General features: G+C 42.8%; 2 protein-coding genes across 5 annotated transcripts; both read left to right on the top strand.

The window, feature by feature from the left end:
* Positions 1–1,738: 1,738 nt before the first annotated feature.
* gclm (glutamate-cysteine ligase, modifier subunit) lies at positions 1,739–8,680 on the top strand. Of its 3 annotated transcripts, none has more exons than XR_004613678.1 (8): positions 1,774–2,164; positions 3,836–3,898; positions 5,920–6,004; positions 6,369–6,425; positions 6,510–6,712; positions 6,841–6,955; positions 7,294–7,560; positions 7,617–8,680. XR_004613678.1 is itself a non-coding variant. In XM_034583491.1 (8 exons), the coding sequence occupies exons 1-7, from the start codon at positions 2,030–2,032 to the stop codon at positions 7,461–7,463; spliced, it is 828 nt and encodes a 275-aa protein (XP_034439382.1). In that variant the 5' UTR covers positions 1,774–2,029; the 3' UTR covers positions 7,464–7,508; positions 7,595–8,680. The 3 variants fall into 3 exon arrangements, 2 of the variants coding, with proteins under 2 accessions (XP_034439381.1, XP_034439382.1); XM_034583491.1 differs by having other exon boundaries at positions 7,294–7,508; positions 7,595–8,680; XM_034583490.1 differs by having other exon boundaries at positions 1,739–2,164; positions 7,294–8,680.
* A 1,413-nt stretch (positions 8,681–10,093) lies between these two features.
* dnttip2 (deoxynucleotidyltransferase, terminal, interacting protein 2) lies at positions 10,094–17,169 on the top strand. 2 transcript variants are annotated; one of them, XM_034583541.1, is made up of 8 exons: positions 10,094–10,271; positions 11,203–12,444; positions 12,550–13,418; positions 13,991–14,120; positions 14,227–14,322; positions 15,614–15,778; positions 15,916–16,025; positions 16,639–17,169. In XM_034583541.1, the coding sequence occupies exons 1-8, from the start codon at positions 10,197–10,199 to the stop codon at positions 16,733–16,735; spliced, it is 2,784 nt and encodes a 927-aa protein (XP_034439432.1). In that variant the 5' UTR covers positions 10,094–10,196; the 3' UTR covers positions 16,736–17,169. The 2 variants fall into 2 exon arrangements, with proteins under 2 accessions (XP_034439432.1, XP_034439431.1); XM_034583540.1 differs by having other exon boundaries at positions 11,203–13,418.
* Positions 17,170–17,524: the final 355 nt, after the last annotated feature.

Consider the following 17,524-nt stretch of genomic DNA (forward strand, 5'->3'; position numbering starts at 1 on the left):
TCAAAACTAAACAGAGGACTCAAGTGAGGACCTGTCGCTGGCCCAGAGGACAACCCCCAAGCCTGTGTGTGTGCTGTGTACTCAGATGCTAGCTAACAAGACCCTGGGACCATGTAAAGTGCGCCGCCGCCTTTTAGAAACTAAACATGGACAATATTTATCCAAGCCTCGAGCATCTTTTAAAAATACGTTGAGAGAGCCTCAAGTATATTTGGTTATGCCTCAAATGTGTTTTTCTTCTCCCGGATATCCTTGTTGTGCTCTGTTATACAAACAGTAAGAATATATTTTTAACAATACACTATTTGCACTTCATGTTTTTTTACATTGGTTGCTTTGCAAATTGTTACACTTCAATGTGGATGTTATTGGATTTGCACTGCATATGCCTGCGTTCATATACAATTATTTTTGCTATCAAATTAATAATATGTATGATTCTAGTCCTGTGTGTGGATCATATAGTTGTGATTAAAGGTGTGGGTGGGCCGCACACATTTTTCAGTTTTCAAATTGGGCCACGGCATTCTTAAGTTTGGGAATTGGCTGCGCTAGGACTCACTCGGACATTTGCGTTCACACATGTATCTTCTCTGGAGAAACTGCTGAGGATCTCAGTTCAGTGCATGTCTGAATGCGGCTTAAATTAAATGATTGGCCCAGTTTATTACAGTCCTGCTGCAGGATCCACAGACAGTGACTTTCTTTCTTTTTTTCCCAGACAAATGTGGCGACGCCGGCGAGCTAGTTCTGGCAGGCAACTCGAGCTGCGCTGAGCCAATCAGATGACATACATCATGTGACATACCTCACTCTCCACAACCATCTATATTACACACCCACCTTATCAGGTGGTCTATTTAACCAGAGAGGAATTTCCCATCATCCCCTTTGCTCACACTGCTGCAGCAGTATGGCTACCAGTTACTTAAGCCCCTCCACCACCCCAGCATCCACCTGTAGGCTCCAACGGGGGTTACAAGTATTTGCTCACCACTCCCATCATTCCTGTGTAATCATATGGGGGAGTGATTAAGTTGGAGCCTAGATGCCAAACACAATACCTGTTGTAATGCTGCACTAAATGTTTGTTCGTGAGTTTACTGACTGAACTTTATTTATTGATGGCTATCAGGACGTGAAGGGGATTTTTTTAAAGAAACAAAGGACCAACCTTACCTTTAACTACTTATCTTAAATGGATATGAAATGTCACTCATTCGGCAGGAGCTGCAGCAGTTACCTCGTTCTTGCTGATCTCGTCTCGTGAGAACTCTGCAAGTAACTGCAGTTACTGCAGTAGCAACTAGGAGGAGGATAACAGCGGACGTTTAGGCTTAAAACTTTGAATATGGAATGTCGTGGGCTTACAGACACTTGGATGACACCACACAAGTAGTATGGAGGCATTTTCAGATTTTTTGTTGTTATTTATTTACGTTTAAAGAGGTGGTCACCATTTACTTCAATTCTATTGAATTTGACTGCAACACTGTTGACCCCTGAGACTCCAGAAGTGTTTTGTGGACTCAAACACTCCACCCACCCCTGTATCGGCATAGTGGCGAGTAGAGAATGAGTTTAATTTTTCCGTGAACTATCCCTTTAAGGGCTTGTCGCGTGAATGTAGGCAGCTTAACAAAAATAATTAGAAAACCCCACATCACCATCTAGCGGTCAGAGCAGAGACTGCCCCAGCACAAGGATCCAGTCCGGTGATTGGAAGCAGCCCTGTCTCGCTTCATGGCGCAGTCCATTCCTCCAGGAGTCCTCCCCGTGTTTTGCGGGACACCCCCCCACAGAACAGCGGCTGTAAAGCAGCAGCCGCCTCGGGTCAGTCCACCCTCCTGCAAGTCATCCTGACTCCAGTTGTTTTTAAACAGTTGTGTGTGTGTGTGTGTCTCGTGTTGTCGGGTGTGTTCCTCCCTCAACCAGCGGCTCGGCGACAGTGACAGCACCTGTCCGCGCTCACTTCCACCAGCACACACCGGTTTAGCAACTTGGGGCAGCTAGCAGCACCACAAACCACATGGACCCTCAAAACACCGACAGCACCGGGGCGAAGATGTGGCTGAACCACGCCAAGACCCTGCGGCTCCACACCGGGAACCTGGTGAACCGCAGCCGCCTGAAGAAGAAGTGCCCGGGTTCCCCCAGCGAGGAGGTGAGCTCACGTTCAGGACATCAACATGTCTAGTTTGAATGCAGCTCCCTCGCCGTGGTAGCTTATTAGCTTAGCCTGCTGGGCAACGTCAGGCTGAATGTTTAACCAGCTATTATTTGTGTTAGCCGATATTAGCCTGTTAGCCACGTTTGAGTCGTCTATAAAGAGACATTTTCAAAACAAGTGTTTTGTGGCTCCTGTTTTAAGGAAGTGTGTGTCTGTGTCTCTGTGTGTGATCCAGTTGAGGTGAATAGTTAGTCAGTGATGAATGATTGCTGTTAACCCTAAACTCGGCACATCACCTGCAGACAGGTGCTTCTCTGACTCTGTCTGCATTCATTTCTAACCAGAAGACATAGCAACACCAGGGTCAGTACTACATGCAATAAACTGTTATCTAAATCTATTGTAGGTCACAGGTTTAGTACAATTCAAAAGCAGATATCGACTGATTTATTTATTGAACATTTTTCTCTCTTGGATCCTAATTTGACCTCTTTACATTGTTTGTTTTTGTCCAGCTCACCATCTAAACATCAAACATAGAAAAGTAGTACCTCTACTCTCCAAGGAGCTAGAGCTCCATACCCTTCCACTAAGTTTCGTGGTAATCCATCTTATAGTTTTTGTGTCAACAGTAGTAGAGGACAGCTGTCAAGTGTTGACACGCTTCCTGTAGTGTCAGGTAGCTCAAACAGTGGCTGATCTGTGTCAATTTGTCAATACACTTGGTTAGGGTTAGGGTTATAAGTTTAAAACGGTGTGTTTAAACTTATACGCACTGTTTGCTCCCCTTACGATATCTTTAAAAACTGTCAGGTCAAATCCTGAAAAACGTTTACCTTGTTCCTTTGAAACATCACACAGGAAATACCTGCTCGAGCAACAATTTACCTGCGTAGAGAATCACAGACTTGAGAATAACGCCAAGAGGGGAAATAGAAATGCAATACAAGTCCAATAATGTGACTTGACAACACTATTAGACTACTTTTATTTTACTATAACAGCCTCCTGAATTTTACAGTTTTCCTGCTGCAAATTAAAACTATAGTGTTGGGGCCCACATGTAAAAACTGAGCTGCCAGAACAAGGAGATCAAATACATCATAGAATTAAAATGTAGAAGGCCTGGATTTTTCTGTCACGATGACACACATCAGATAGGATTCTGTAGATACTGTTCACACACTCATCCAAGTTGTAATTTTCCACTGGCGAGCGTAGCTTTTTCTAAACAAACTCTTGTCGGCCAAGGTCTGCTGTAAAAGATAATTAAAACCAAGTTTTATGGAAATAGCACTATATTGTGAAATCAGTATTTTAAACCTTCACACTACCTTCATAAAACCACCTTGAGATGTCCAGTGACTTTATCACTTGCATGATGTAAACGTGAGACTCTGTCCTATCTCTACTATCCATCCATCCTATGTGATATGAGCACAGCATCAGAGCTGAAGTTTGAAAACTATGGTCAGCCCCATTCTCTCATTGTTATAAGGTTTGTCCAGCTGATGTCATCATTTAAATCACACAGCAGCTCTCCAGATGTGAGTGTGGATTATGCTGAGAATAAAAAGATCTAAGCTTCAACTTAGTTCCTCGGATCCTTTCTTAAAACTACGGATGCAAATCTAACCCTCTGTTCTTTCCTATTTGATATTTCAGCTTCAAGACTGCATTCAAGCTACACTGAGGGACTGGTTTTCAACTACAAAGCCGCCATGTGAGGTGGGGTGACACTTAGAGTTTTCACAGCGCATAATTGTTGCACTGCTGGTTTCTCATTGGGAAAGTTGAGACCTTTTGTAAACCAGCTTTGCTTGCATTTCATGATTTGCTGTGAAACAAACGCACACTAGTATTTGAACCCAGCTACTCTGCTGTGAGGCGGTAGAATTCCAGTGCTTGAAAAAATAGAACGACTGTAGGGATGGACTTCAAAGGCGTCCTCTTGGCTCACTGAAAAGACGCTGTCACCATGAATGTTCATGCAGCGCTGCCTGCCAAAGGCTCCATTCCGAGCGTGTGTCTGCTTGTGGGGTTGGGCGCTGAGTAGAGGTGGGGGCACAAAAACTTTGCCCTAGAGCAGCCATTCCCAAACTTAAGAATGCCGTGGCCCAATTTGAAAACTGAGAAATGTGTGCGGCCCACCCACACCTTTAATCACAACTATATGATCCACACACAGGACTAGAATCATACATATTATTAATTTGATAGCAAAAATAATTGTATATGAATGCAGGCATATGCAGTGCAAATCCAATAACATCCACATTTAAGCGTAACAATTTGCAAAGCAACCAATGTAAAAAAACATGAAGTGCAAATAGTGTATTGTTAAAAATATATTCTTACTGTTTGTATAACAGAGCACAACAAGGATATTCGGGAGAAGAAAAACACATTTGAGGCATAACCAAATATACTTGAGGCTCTCTCAGTGTATTTTTAAAAGATGCTCGAGGCTTGGATAAATATTGTCCATGTTTAGTTTCTAAATGGCGGCGGCGCACTTTACATGGTCCCAGGGTCTTGTTAGCTAGCATCTCAGCGCACAGCACACACACAGGCTTGGGGGTTGTCCTCTGGGCCAGCGACAAGTCCTCACTTGAGTCCTCTGTTTAGTTTTGAATGATTCAGTTGGACTTCCTGATTCCCCTTCGTCATCAGCAGCTTTCCTCTGCTCCATCTTGCTCGACCCAGCTCACAACAAAGTTCTCCCTCACCTGTGATTCACCCGCTAATGATTCGTTCAAGTGTTAATGTGACGGTCAGCAAAAACAATGACACCTGCTATATAGGTCAGATAAAATAAGAACAACGTGGAATTTAAATCTCTTGTCTTTGTTTCATTACCTGTGATGATTACCTTTTTTTAAATCAATCATAAATGTTTGGTGGTAATCAACGCTTACTTACAAATCTGAAACTTTTTTATCTATTTATTTTCTGATGACCTCTCACGGCCCACCTGCAGTGGCTTCACGGCCCACCAGGGGGCCGCGGCCCACACTTTTGCCCTAGAGTTTTTGTCTATCAACTGTGATGTGATTTCTGCAAACAGTCCCCATGGGATAATTTGCTTTCATCAAACTTTTCTGAAAATCCTGAAGTCAATATTAAAAAGGCTGCAGGATCCACTGTAGTGAGCCACCATTTCTGCTGAACTCACCCCTGCTGCAGCTAGTTTTGCGAGGCTCAGCTAATCTGCCTTTTATTACCACACCCATTGGAATCAAATGGGGATGGTTTGAAAGAGGTGAACTGGGGGTCATAAATACTTGCAAATACAAAGCTTGTATAAACATCCTTTACTTGAGGACCTGTGATTCCTCAAGTTTTGTTTGCTGCATATCTTGTAGGACAACACATACACTTTGAAAATGCTGTGTAACATGTTTATATCATAAAGCTCAACATTTGTTGTTTGTGTCCTGTTGTTCTAAACACAATGGACTCATGTCTAAAATAAGCTCACATAAGTCACAAAGGTCTTTTCACTAACACGTAACAACATTTCCATTCTACACACAACATGGTACAGGTGTGAACTTCTTTCAGATTAACACAAAATTCACGACAGCACTATGTCACACATGAACACAGCAAATAAACGTACATCACGACGTTTAGTAACACAATGATGTTTGAATAGAAAAGTCAGTGCTTTTACAGACAGAAGAGCTTAATCTTTCATATTTCACAAAATGAGTAGCAGTCTCTAAAGGGCTTTTCATTTCATGCAGAACTTCACAGATACACTGGACTGCTCCATTCCCCAGCCAACAGACGCCATCACACCTGAGGAGAGGGAGGAGGTGAAGGTTTCAGGTCTGTACTTCTGCTCTGTCGTCCGCTAGAACAGCAGTAAATCTATTGGCTGTCACATTCAGTTGGCTTTCATGAACTTGTTCAGGTTACTTCAGTTGTTTTTAATAAGGGATAAAATTGGTATAAGTTTTGTTTATTAATGTCTACATTTATTAAAGATAATTTATAAGAGAGCTAATTCAGAAAAATGTGCCCAATCAAATAATTAGTTTAAAACATCCTCCAATTCATCTTGCAGCTAATTGAGTACCCCTACTTAACTGGCTCAATAAAAAATGCATACATTATTAAGTAAAAAGTAGCAGCAATGATTTATAAACTACTACATTATGTGATGGACAACATGTTTGCCTTGTTCTTTCAGTCAAGCTGTTCCTGTGTGAGTCACTTCAGTCGTCCATCAGAGATGCAGTGGAGATGGGTGAGTTTTTTTTTTTTAAATCTCATGAGCAAAACTTTGATTTGGTCTCTATGTACTTCAGCTGTGTTTGTCTCTCCCTCATAGCCTGCCAGACACTGGCAGTGTCCCAGCTTGACTCTGTTATCATAGCGCCACCTGGGCCCCTGGAGGGTGACGGTCAAACACTGGCTCACCTTCAGCCAGCTTGGGAGGAGCTGGAGACCCTGGTGAGGAGCCAGCGGATCGCTGCCATTGGCACCTCTGACCTGGACAAAGATCTGATGGAACAGCTTTACAACTGGGCGCAGGTCAGTGGGGATATTATACATGTGAGGCCTAATCCAGAGGAAACGGTGATGTTGACTCTTATATAAAGGTCAGAATGGCAGTTTTTTGTTTGTGAAACCAATCACTGACCATATTCCCTCTGGACCAGGTGAAGCCGAGCAGTAACCAGGTCAACCTGGCCTCCTGCTGTGTGATGCCTCCTGACCTCACCGCTTTTGCTAAAGAGTTTGACATCCAGCTGCTCACACACAACGATCCCAAAGGTGAGAGATCATTCATTTCTTTTTGCCAGTGAGATGAGTTTGTTTGACTTTTGTAATCAATCCAAACCTAGTGATGATCCTAGATGTCAAAGGTTTTGAGTGTCCCAAATTAGGCATGAGGTTCACAGATAGACTGAAGATGACACATTTCTAAAAACTCAGCCTTATCTCTCAATGCGTTTTCAAAAAGAGATGAGTTAATGCATTGTAGTTGGGGTCAACTGCAGCATTAGTGTATCTAATTTGTATGCGCTTTGCATAGTGTGAACAGCAGAGTTCACATGTACTTGTTTTCATTTTAAACCGCTCATCTCTCTGCTTCCTGTTTCTGTCCTCAGAGCTGATGTCAGCAGCCACTTTCAAAGAGGCGTTGAAGGAGGGAACACAAGACCCGAACATCGCCGACTGGAGGCTGGAATGGGTCCTGCGTTACTCCATTATTGTCAAGAGCAGGGGCATCATCAAGTCTAAAGGCTACCTTGTCAGTGCAAGGAAGGCAAACCCCTAGCACACCCCCACCAGAGAAGACGACCGGGATGAAGCCATTTTCATTCACACACACACACACACACACACACACACACACACACACACACACACACACACACACACACACACACACACACACACACACACACACACACACACACACACACACACGACATGCAGTAATGGCGCTGAATACTGGATGCTGCTAATCAAAATGGGTCCTGAAGTCATTGATTTATCTTACAGATAAGGTTCCATCTTCTTCATATATGATTTGTTCGGTTTAACAGATGCAGGTATCCATCACATCGTCTCAGTGAGATCAAAAATCGTAGATGAACGCGCGATATGAACCCAACTGTCAGTTTGGAGAGACAAGACTGTGAAACATGTTTCACCATGACCAGTACACTGACAGTCTTTTACCACCACAGCAGAGGCTGCTTTAACTATGGGAAATGATGGTTGATCCAAGATGAAGGTTCCCTGACCCTGTTCTCATGTGAAGTGCCTCTCAACTTTTTCTCCTTCTATCCTCCTACCTGCTTTGTCTCCACTGGGTCTGTGTGAATCGAGCTTTAAACATGTTGAGTCTGAATGAAAAGATTATGATTGCAGCAAAAGTAAAGGGTAGAAATCTATTGTTTTTAGCAAAAAATTATTCCAAACATTTTTAAAAGGATAAATGGAAACTAATATAGTGTGAAAAAAGTTTTATATTTGTGCAGTTTTGGTTGTTACTGCTGTATATGACACCATTGCATTCCACAATTAAGAAAAACATGCACTTTCATATTTCAATACCCAAATATATATGAGCTGTTTATTTTATGATGCAGACTTTTAACTGGTTAAACGGACAGCTGTTAAAGTATAACTTTAAACTGTTGTGTTTTCTAACCATGCAATATTTCTGACGATGCATTGAAATATATTCCCCCCCAACGCTCGTGATTAATTTGAGGGTTGAAATTAGAGCACTGTTTTGAGATTGACAGAAATAGGCCGATGTCATCTATGTGTTGTTATTCTATCACTGGAAACTATGTCTGAACTGAGATGAGGTAGAATGTTAACTCTGAGGAAGAAGTTATTGTTTACGAATCATGCTTGGTTTCCAGATCAGATCCTGGTCAGATCTCATGAAGACAAATTATCTGTTGCGCTGTAAACATATTTAATGCTGTCATATCTGTATATCATGACCTGGCTTTATTAAAATTATGAAATGCACCTGTGTACTGTTGACACTGGTGTTTTTAATATAGTGGAAAGTGAGTGAGTGATGATGCAATCACTATTTGGTGTCATAAAAATACATAACATCGTAAAACTGACCTTTCACATGTGTGTACTGCTGAGCCAACAGACTTTCAACCTGTTACACTGAGCTCATCAAGCTCGTATTTTATTTAACTGTAAAGATAAAAGCTGGTGATTAACCTGAGGAAACTGAATTGACATTTACATTGCAGATGTGGTAGAAGTTGAATCGCAGTCATTGGCCTGCACCTCCACCTTCTGGAGACTCTATGTAGTGCACACTGTCTTTCTAAACTCTCCTTTGCACATAGATTCTGATGGAAATTTAGGCTTCAGGTAGATTAAAACACAACAGAAGTATGTCTATGGAGTCTGTGCAAATAGTCAATAATTAGGTGGTCCACGTTTCTCTACTTCCTCCCACTATGCAGAAATGACGCCAAAACATCCAGGATATGAAAGCTTCCATCTTGCGCTGATGACACAGGTCCTGCTGATACACAAGCTCGACCAATCATGTCTCAGCTGTCAATCATGACATCTCACCCTGTTTTTATAGCATCAAATCATTAGTAATTAAAACGAAATTTACTGTGTGATAACTACCTGAATTTTTGACCACGACTTTTTAAATTTGGCCTATGTCCCATTCACTTACATGGATGAGGCGGCAGGATTTGATCAGGGTGTGATCAAGTTGCCTGTAACACACGCGAGTGACTTTAAGCTTCTCCTCCTTACATACAAGGCTCTGAATGGACTAGAGTTACACAGCTGACTCTCTAGTTAACTACGTTCCCTCTAGAACACTGAGGTCATCTGCAGCAAGTCTATCGAGGTTCCAATGCAGCCCCAAAAAAATCAGAGATGCAGCTTTTGTGAACTACTCTCCAACGTTCTGGAACAGACTGCCGCTAAATATCAGAGAATCTAATTCAGTAAATGTCTTTAAAAGAAAACTTGAAACATTTCTCTTGACTTCAGCCTTTAACTAGATCTTGCACTTGCCTGCACTCCTGCGATTTTTTAATCACTTTCTTTCTTTTCTGTTTTTATGCATTATTGTATTTCTTATATAACCATATATATATATATATATATATATATATTAATTTTATTAACTTTTTTTAATTTCCTTTGCTTTTAAATATCATTTTAACATTTTCTTATGCTACTTAAAATCTTTTTTCTCATATGAATTACTTTATATTGAATTGAATTATTTCTATGTTTTTATTTTTATTAGCATGTTTTTATTTCATCTATATAGTATGTAAACCACTTTTAGCTCGATGTTTTGTATGAAAGGTGTTATACAAATAAAGTTTATTATTATTGTTAGAAATATAAATGTATTTTAAAAACACAGTCTATGATCACTGCTCTGTGATCGTCTGCTCAGGCCTGTCTTATTCTCTGACGCGACTGATCGAGTCTAACCTTCATACCGGAAGTGAGAGAGTGGGGACAGGCGCGAGCAGCGTCCAAGATGGTGTCCACCAGGAGAGGAGTGTGTGTGAGCTCTCCAGCTAAAACTAACCCCGACCAGTCCTCAGACGTCCCGGTACGTGTGGAGCACAGATGAGATTTAAACGTGTAGATGTTCAGAGGTGATGTTCAGCTTCGGTCTGAGCTGTGACGAGTCTGTCACGTGGTTTTTTACCCTGGCGAGAGGAGACACGTGGACACCACTAGTTTGTTTCCAGCGTGGAGTTTGTCAATGTTTGGATGTTGTTGTTTCGAGGAGTTTAATGTTAAACATGTTTTATTGGAACGCTCCTAGTTGTTGTTGTTTCCCCCCGGACAAGGGCCTCTATTTATAAATAACCCCCAAATCCTCCTCTTTTATAAACATCAGTGATCTGATACGTGTAGATCATATATATAATTAAATGTGGGTCATTCGGTGTCAATTCCTCACACGTTCACAGTTTAAGAAAAATGTCATGCTGATTTACACAAGAAACCTATATAATCAAGAATTTGTATCGTTCTTACAGTGTGTCGTTAAATTACCTTTTAACATCCTGTCTGACTCATTAATGTTACAGCACATCATGGCTTGACCTTAGGTTATAGTGTATTCTACTTTTTTCTTACTGTCAACAGAAACACAAAATGATGATTAAATTGAGAATAATTGTCTGTGTGACGGCACCGAGCTCAATTAGCTTCCAACACATAGTGACCTAAATCATTGCATCAGATGTAATCATCCGTCATTATTCTGAAAAGTCGCTGTAGATCTCTAAATGTGTAATAATACGCAGCAGAAAATAATCCCCAATGCATTAAATCACTTCTGGCTTATGTAACGTAATGTTTACAGTTCATAACTTCAGGACAGATAAAGAAGTGAGAGAAAGACGGAATGTAGCACACTGTTGATTTTGGTCTTTGTTAATAATAAGAAAAAAGTGGAATAGCAGCAGCCCTATCCTGTTATTTTCTGTCTGCTCTAGAAACACCTTTTTACCAGCTCTTCTGTCAAACAGGCCACTCCCTCCACTGTTCGAAGATCAAGGAGAACTACTAAACAAGCAGAGAGTCCTACCCATGATGCCCTTGTGGAGACTAGCCGCCAGCTTGAGAAAAGTAACAGAGGATCTCCAGCATCTCCGCCGCCCTCCTTGATTAAAAGATGCGCCAGAGCTTCCAGACTCCACAGTCCAGAGCAGCCCTGCACACCCGTGGACTCAACCCATGAAGGAGACGTGTCAGACGCGGGGTCCTGCTGCTCTGCGCTGTCCGACATCGAACCACCGGTGACACGGACCAGAGGCATGAGGGCACCGCCCCGGGCAGTCAGTCCGGAGGATGAGGAGATATCTGAGGTGGAGTCGTGCTCCTCTGTAGTGTCTGCATCGAATGCTGGTCAAATTACTCGCAGGAGCACCAGGAGAAAGACGGCTCCTGCATCCCGTGACCTGGCTCCAGCATCTCCTGACCCGGCTTCTGCATCTCCTGACCTGGCTATGGCTCCTCTTGAGGCAGCAGACGTCGACCAGATGCTGGAGACAGAGTCCTGCAGCGCTGTGGCGTCCGAATACAAGAGAGCCACCAGAAGTCTGAGGAAAACTGCTGGCACCAGATCAGCTGCTAAACGACAAAATGAGGCCTCGGAGGTCTCAGATGCTGACAGCTGCGCATCAAGTGTCACAGAAGCTGCGGTTACTAGGTCCACCGCCCGCAGATCCACGAGATCCAGAAAATCAGCACACGTCATCCCTATAAACCTCGACGATGGCTCGGACTGCTCTTACTCCCCGCCTCGGAGAGGGCGACAGACCAGGGCAGCAAGAGGAAAGGCATCAGTGACTGTGGATGTGAGTGATCCCCCGTCTCCCAACTCTGATGGGTTTGAGTCAGGGTCCACTTACAGTATAACCACTCGTAGGCGGGGCAGGGCACAACCCCAAGGCCCCAAAGCCTTGGACTCGGACTCTGACCTGACGGACAGAGGAACTCCCTGCAGCAGCCGCACAGGCTCAGGGAACCGCAGTCGAGGTGTTCGGGTAACTGGAAACTCCGTCAAAAATCTTTCTATTGTTCTAAAAAAAGTCTGCGAGTCGATGGTAGAGGACGTCTCATTAAATGACTCCACGTTAGAACGCACGCTCCTCACTGAGGATGCAGACCGCACACTGTCAGAGGAACCTATGAGCCTAACGCTGGAAGAAAAAGAAGATGTAAAGGGAGCTGATCGCACAGCCAATGAGGTGGATACAAATGAAGAGGAAAAGGATGAAGAGGAAAAGGAAGACGAGAAAGAAGTTATTGCGAGTAGAGTTAATCTCACAGCCAATGAGGTGGATACAAATGAAGAGGAAAAGGATGAAGAGGAAAAGGAAGATGAGAAAGAAGTTATTGCGAGTAGAGTTAATCTCACATCCAATGAGGTGGATACAAATGAAGAGGAAAAGGAAGTTGTCAGTGAGCCTGCAGTAATGGTCAAAGGCCAGCAGGAGGAGCCGTCTGCTGAAAAAAAAGACGAAGACACCTCAGAGGTGGAAATGATGCAGGAAATGATCAAGTCATCCGAGCCGTTGAAGCATTGCCAATCAGTCACAGTAACGGAATGTGAGGAGGCCTCTGGAATCATGGCGGAGGAGGAGGACCAACCCATGGAGGCAGCTGATGTGGCGACACACTCATCACAGGGAGATGAGGCTGTGGTTGAGGATGCAGTTGTAGAAACTGGGCCCAGTGATGAGGAGAAAATGGAAGTGAACACAGATGCTCAGCAGGTGGTCGACTCCAGCGAGGTCCAAGTCGAGTCCATTCAGGTAACATCCAGCCAGCAGCTAACCATCACAGTGGATTCTGAACCCGAACAGCAGCAGAAAGACGTCATTGTCCAGAAAACTAAAGTCATCAGCCTGCTGGACAGCAGCGACGATGAAGAGGAGGGGGACGTTTCTGGCGTCGATGAGGAGGAATTGGGTTCCGGGGAAGAGGAAGAGGGAGCAGGACCGTCTAAGAAGTCAGAATCAGCAGCTGAATCAGTGGGAGGACTGTTTATGATCGACACGCGGCCCGGACAAGAAGCTGACGGACATTACTACAAGGAAAGACCAACAGAAGAAGAGGAGGCCCAAAACAGAGAAGCTGAACAAGAGGAGCAGGATGAGGAGTTTGTGGATGAGGAGGGGGATGATGATGATGACGACGAAGATGCAAAACTCCTCTTCACGTGTCGAAATCCTCAACTGTAAGTGAAAGAAAAGTAACAGCCTCAGCCTGGTTCGTTCACATAGGAATACACACACGTACTTCAACTCACAGAAAAGTAAATAATGAAGTAAATAAATCTGCAACTTATGATGGTTTAAAGGACAATAGTGACTTTACACAATATCTTTCATGTTTTCAACAAAACCCCCAAAAGATTAGTTTTGGTAAGAGACGTTCATAGATGGGAAGATAGATCAGCACTCTGCTGTCGGAGAATGAGACCTTAGAATTTACACAGTTCCCACAACGAGCAGCACTTTCCCAACTGGAGAGAAAAACCTCCCTCATTAACCATCTGCCTCGACCGGTTGGGCTGAGCAGAGAAAATGGGAAAGAGAGGAGAGAGAGTCAGGAACAGTTGTGTGACCATCATATTTAAGCTCTGTCACACTGGTTGTTATAATGAAAACAATAATCTTCGCTTGTACTTTGGTGTCATCGGGTGTTTCCGCCTTTTTAATCGCAGTAAAGTCAAAAGCCGAACCTGATCACCTAAAGACGCATGTTAATGTTAATACCAGGAATGACGTCTGTGTCACTTTGTTTCAGGAAAGATTTCTCCACCCGCATCGACCCTGGCATCAAAATGAAGGAGTTGGGGGGTTTATACATCAACTTTGGCGGCAGCAACTCAAAACCTGCCTCCACTTCGTCCAAGGAAAAGAAGATCCAAGATGAGGTAACTGTGTGGACTCGCTCTTTTTGAATCTGTCCTCCTGTCAGAGACATGGACTGTTTGCCGCTCTGCAGAATTGATAATTGATTATTTTTGTTGTGGTCCACAGGTGATGAAGAAAAGTGTGATTGGACCAGAATTTGAAAAGAAGGACGCGGTGCCTCCGTACAGTGAATCCAAACAAGCCGTAAAACTGAAAAACAGAGTAAGTTTACAACTGAACGCTGTGGTGTTTAAGTACTCAGTGATTCAGTCTGTTACCTGGACACTATGTCAAAGCCAGTTGGCCATCTGTACAATTTTACCAGGGGGGGTGGTCAACAACCAAACTATGGCTCCTGTGAGCAGCATCTACTGCAGGATGCTCACCTGCACACACACATTCTCCATCTGCTCACACAGCCCTCTCTCATGATGGCTGAGGGGGGGGTGGCAGCTTTGTCAGGTTGTTTAAGCCATTTTCAGACAAGAACTCTGGAGAATGTCCAAACAAATGGATCCTGACTTTCTCTGGTGTTTGCCTTTCACACATGAACGCAGCGGGACATTCACAACAACACAGAACTCTCAGGAGCGTGAGGGGGAGGGGGGGAGCGCAGCAGACAGAGGCCTATAGAATTAATTTCTCTGCGGAGATCACGTGTTTGTGTTTACAGCACATCAACACTGAGGTCAGCTCTCATCACCAAAAGCTCTCTCGACATCTTTGGTGTCCGCTTTTTCATCCTAAGATTTTCTTTCCGTGGCTGCATGCCGACGTGTCCTTGGGCAAGATACTGAACCCTGAATCGCCCCTCATAGAAAAGGCACTGTATGAACTGTGTGTGAATGGATGAATGGCTATAATCTGTACTGTAAAGCGCTTTGAGTGGTCATCAAGACTAGAAAAGCTCTAGTTAAATACAGACCATTTAGGAGATTCTCCAGAGTTCAGGACATGTCTGAAAACAGCTGTAGGGGGATGTTTTTATGCCTCAGCGCCAGCAGCAGCCAGAGGTCATTATGTTTTTGGGTTGGCCGTCCGTCCGTCCCATTCACATGAACGCAATATATCAACGCCTTGAGGGAATCTCTTCAAATTTGCTGCAAATATTCACCTGGACTCAAAGATGAACTGATTAGAATTTGGTGGTCAGTGGTCAAGGTCGCGGTGAACTCTGAAAACACTTTTGGTTCCTTGAATATGAAATCTCAGACCGATTTAAGGGAATATCATCAACTTCAGTTGGACTAAGTGATTAGATTTCCTTGGTCAAAGACCAAGGTGGCGCTGACCTTATATAAATGTGGAAAACAAAGTTATGTAGACGGAAACTGCAATGGCTGGCGGAGGCATACAACCGCAGTGCTGTATACCTAGTTTTTGGTCATTTTGGTTTAAAGGGCATGGCAACTCATAACTGATTTCACAAATTGTACAAGAGATTCTCTGCTGTCGTCATAAATACTGTGTGTGCATCCAGTGCTTTAGCAGTAACTGAACTTGTGTTTCCCAGGCAGAGAGGGCGAAATGTACAGGAGATGCTTGGTTCAATATGAAAGCCCCTGAGCTCACTCAGGAGCTGAAAGGAGACCTCCAAGTCCTGAAGATGAGGAGCACCATGGACCCAAAGAGGTTCTACAAGAAGAACGACAGAGACGGTTTTCCCAAGTATTTTCAGGTCAGGAAAGAAAACCACACAATCCTTCCCATTTACTTGGAAACATGATTGTAATTCTTTATCTTTTAACCTTCCAAAGATATAACTGTATACTTCATACTATATTTGTCCATGTTTTATGTGTATGTGGTGCACAGGTTGGTACCGTGGTGGACAGTCCAGTCGACTTTTATCATTCCCGTGTTCCAAAGAAAGAGAGGAAGAGGACGATGGTGGAGGAGCTTCTGGCTGATGCTGAGTTTAGACAGTAAGTTGAGCCACACAGACAAACTGTGTGTGTGTGTGTGTGTGTGTGTGTGTGTGTGTGTGTGTGTGTGTGTGTGTGTGTGTGTGTGTGTGTGTGTGTGTGTGTGTGTGTGTGTGTGTGTGTGTGTGTGATTATGTCCTGCATGGTTCAGGCCACTGGAAGTGTTGGGAGAAGCAGCATTTCTTCAGCCAGTCGTTACTTCTCTGTTTCTCAGTCAATTTAAATAAAAACTCTTTTTAACCAACAATTTACAGCTCTAAAACTAGAATGGCACTCAGCAGAGTTCATACCTCCGCAGAGGCCCAACAGCCCCCGTATGAAACCATTTCAACTTACCAGATCTGGATTTTTATTTGGATCTGCACCAAATTTCACACACTCAATATCAGTTCCCTAAACATGCCTGATAAATAATTGAAAATGTTGAAAAATGCCTTGGATCTGATCTCGATCCAAACCTGGAAGTTGCATTCTGTGCAACTTATGTTTCTCTATTTTCAAAATCCCACCGACTGCCCCTTTAAGGCAACTGTTTGTATTCGCAGTGACTCTGACTGTCGTCTCTCTTAAATGTTAATAATATCAAATCTTATTTTTCTCTTCTCCTTTTCAGTCAAAACAAAAAGAAATACCAGCAAATCCTGACAGAGAAAGCAGCCCAAGGAGCCGGCAGGAAGAACAGGAAGAAGAGTAAATTCCATAAGAAGTGAATGTAAAGACTTTGAGTGGATTTAGCTCCTGCTCTGTAGCAGGAGGTGGATTTTTTTTGTCGATGATTGAAGCTTTAATCATATTTTGGATCTGGAACCTAAATCTTTACTGAATCCTTCTCTTTGACAACCTTCATCTGAACGTGGACTGAGGTTGTGTGTCAACTGAAACATTGAACAAATCAAGTGGATTGAGTGATATTACAACTAGGGACTATTTTGTGGTGAATCTGGTGCAGGCTTCGATTTACAAGTAAAACATATTTTTAATCACACTGACGTGCACACTTTGCTGTGCAGAAATTATTGTCATCCACACAGTGCATCTAACATTAAAATATTTAGATTTGACTGGAACTAATGTTTGAATGTTTCTTCACATCACATTCTGAAAACACAGATTGTCACATAGAATAAAATATCAGACATTTATGACAAAAACAAACTTGTGGTGTTTATCATCAAATGCGGAGGTCACATTATTCAACCTTTTAATTGACTGTTTTTGTAATAACAAAAAATACACAACGAGGGAGAAACAAAGTAAAATACAATAAGTGATTTTGTTTCACAACATAAACAAAGCAGAATGAGCAGAAGATGAACTGAATTAGTTCAACACATTGAAACATGACTTAAGAATCACAATCAACTTCAAGCAGCTATTTGAATTATCACACATTTTAATATTCAGAAACACTGACAATATTAATACTGAAACTCAATGTAAACCTAAACTGCAGAGCAATAATTAAACATTAAAAACTTCAAATAAAGGATTTTATATGA

This window comes from Hippoglossus hippoglossus, chromosome 4 (assembly GCF_009819705.1).
Source record: "Hippoglossus hippoglossus isolate fHipHip1 chromosome 4, fHipHip1.pri, whole genome shotgun sequence".
In the NCBI taxonomy this organism is placed as follows: Eukaryota; Metazoa; Chordata; class Actinopteri; order Pleuronectiformes; family Pleuronectidae; genus Hippoglossus; species Hippoglossus hippoglossus.

Excerpts from the sequence above, each read along its gene's own strand:
- dnttip2 (XM_034583540.1), top strand. The coding sequence starts at position 10,197 with ATGGTGTCCACCAGGAGAGGAGTGTGTGTGAGCTCTCCAGCTAAAACT. Across the intron at positions 13,419-13,990 it reads ACGTGTCGAAATCCTCAACT|GAAAGATTTCTCCACCCGCA; the intron begins GTAAGTGAAAGA and ends ACTTTGTTTCAG. Across the intron at positions 15,779-15,915 it reads GTTTTCCCAAGTATTTTCAG|GTTGGTACCGTGGTGGACAG; the intron begins GTCAGGAAAGAA and ends TGTGGTGCACAG.
- gclm (XM_034583490.1), top strand. The coding sequence starts at position 2,030 with ATGGACCCTCAAAACACCGACAGCACCGGGGCGAAGATGTGGCTGAAC. Across the intron at positions 2,165-3,835 it reads CGGGTTCCCCCAGCGAGGAG|CTTCAAGACTGCATTCAAGC; the intron begins GTGAGCTCACGT and ends TTGATATTTCAG. Across the intron at positions 6,956-7,293 it reads CACACACAACGATCCCAAAG|AGCTGATGTCAGCAGCCACT; the intron begins GTGAGAGATCAT and ends TTCTGTCCTCAG.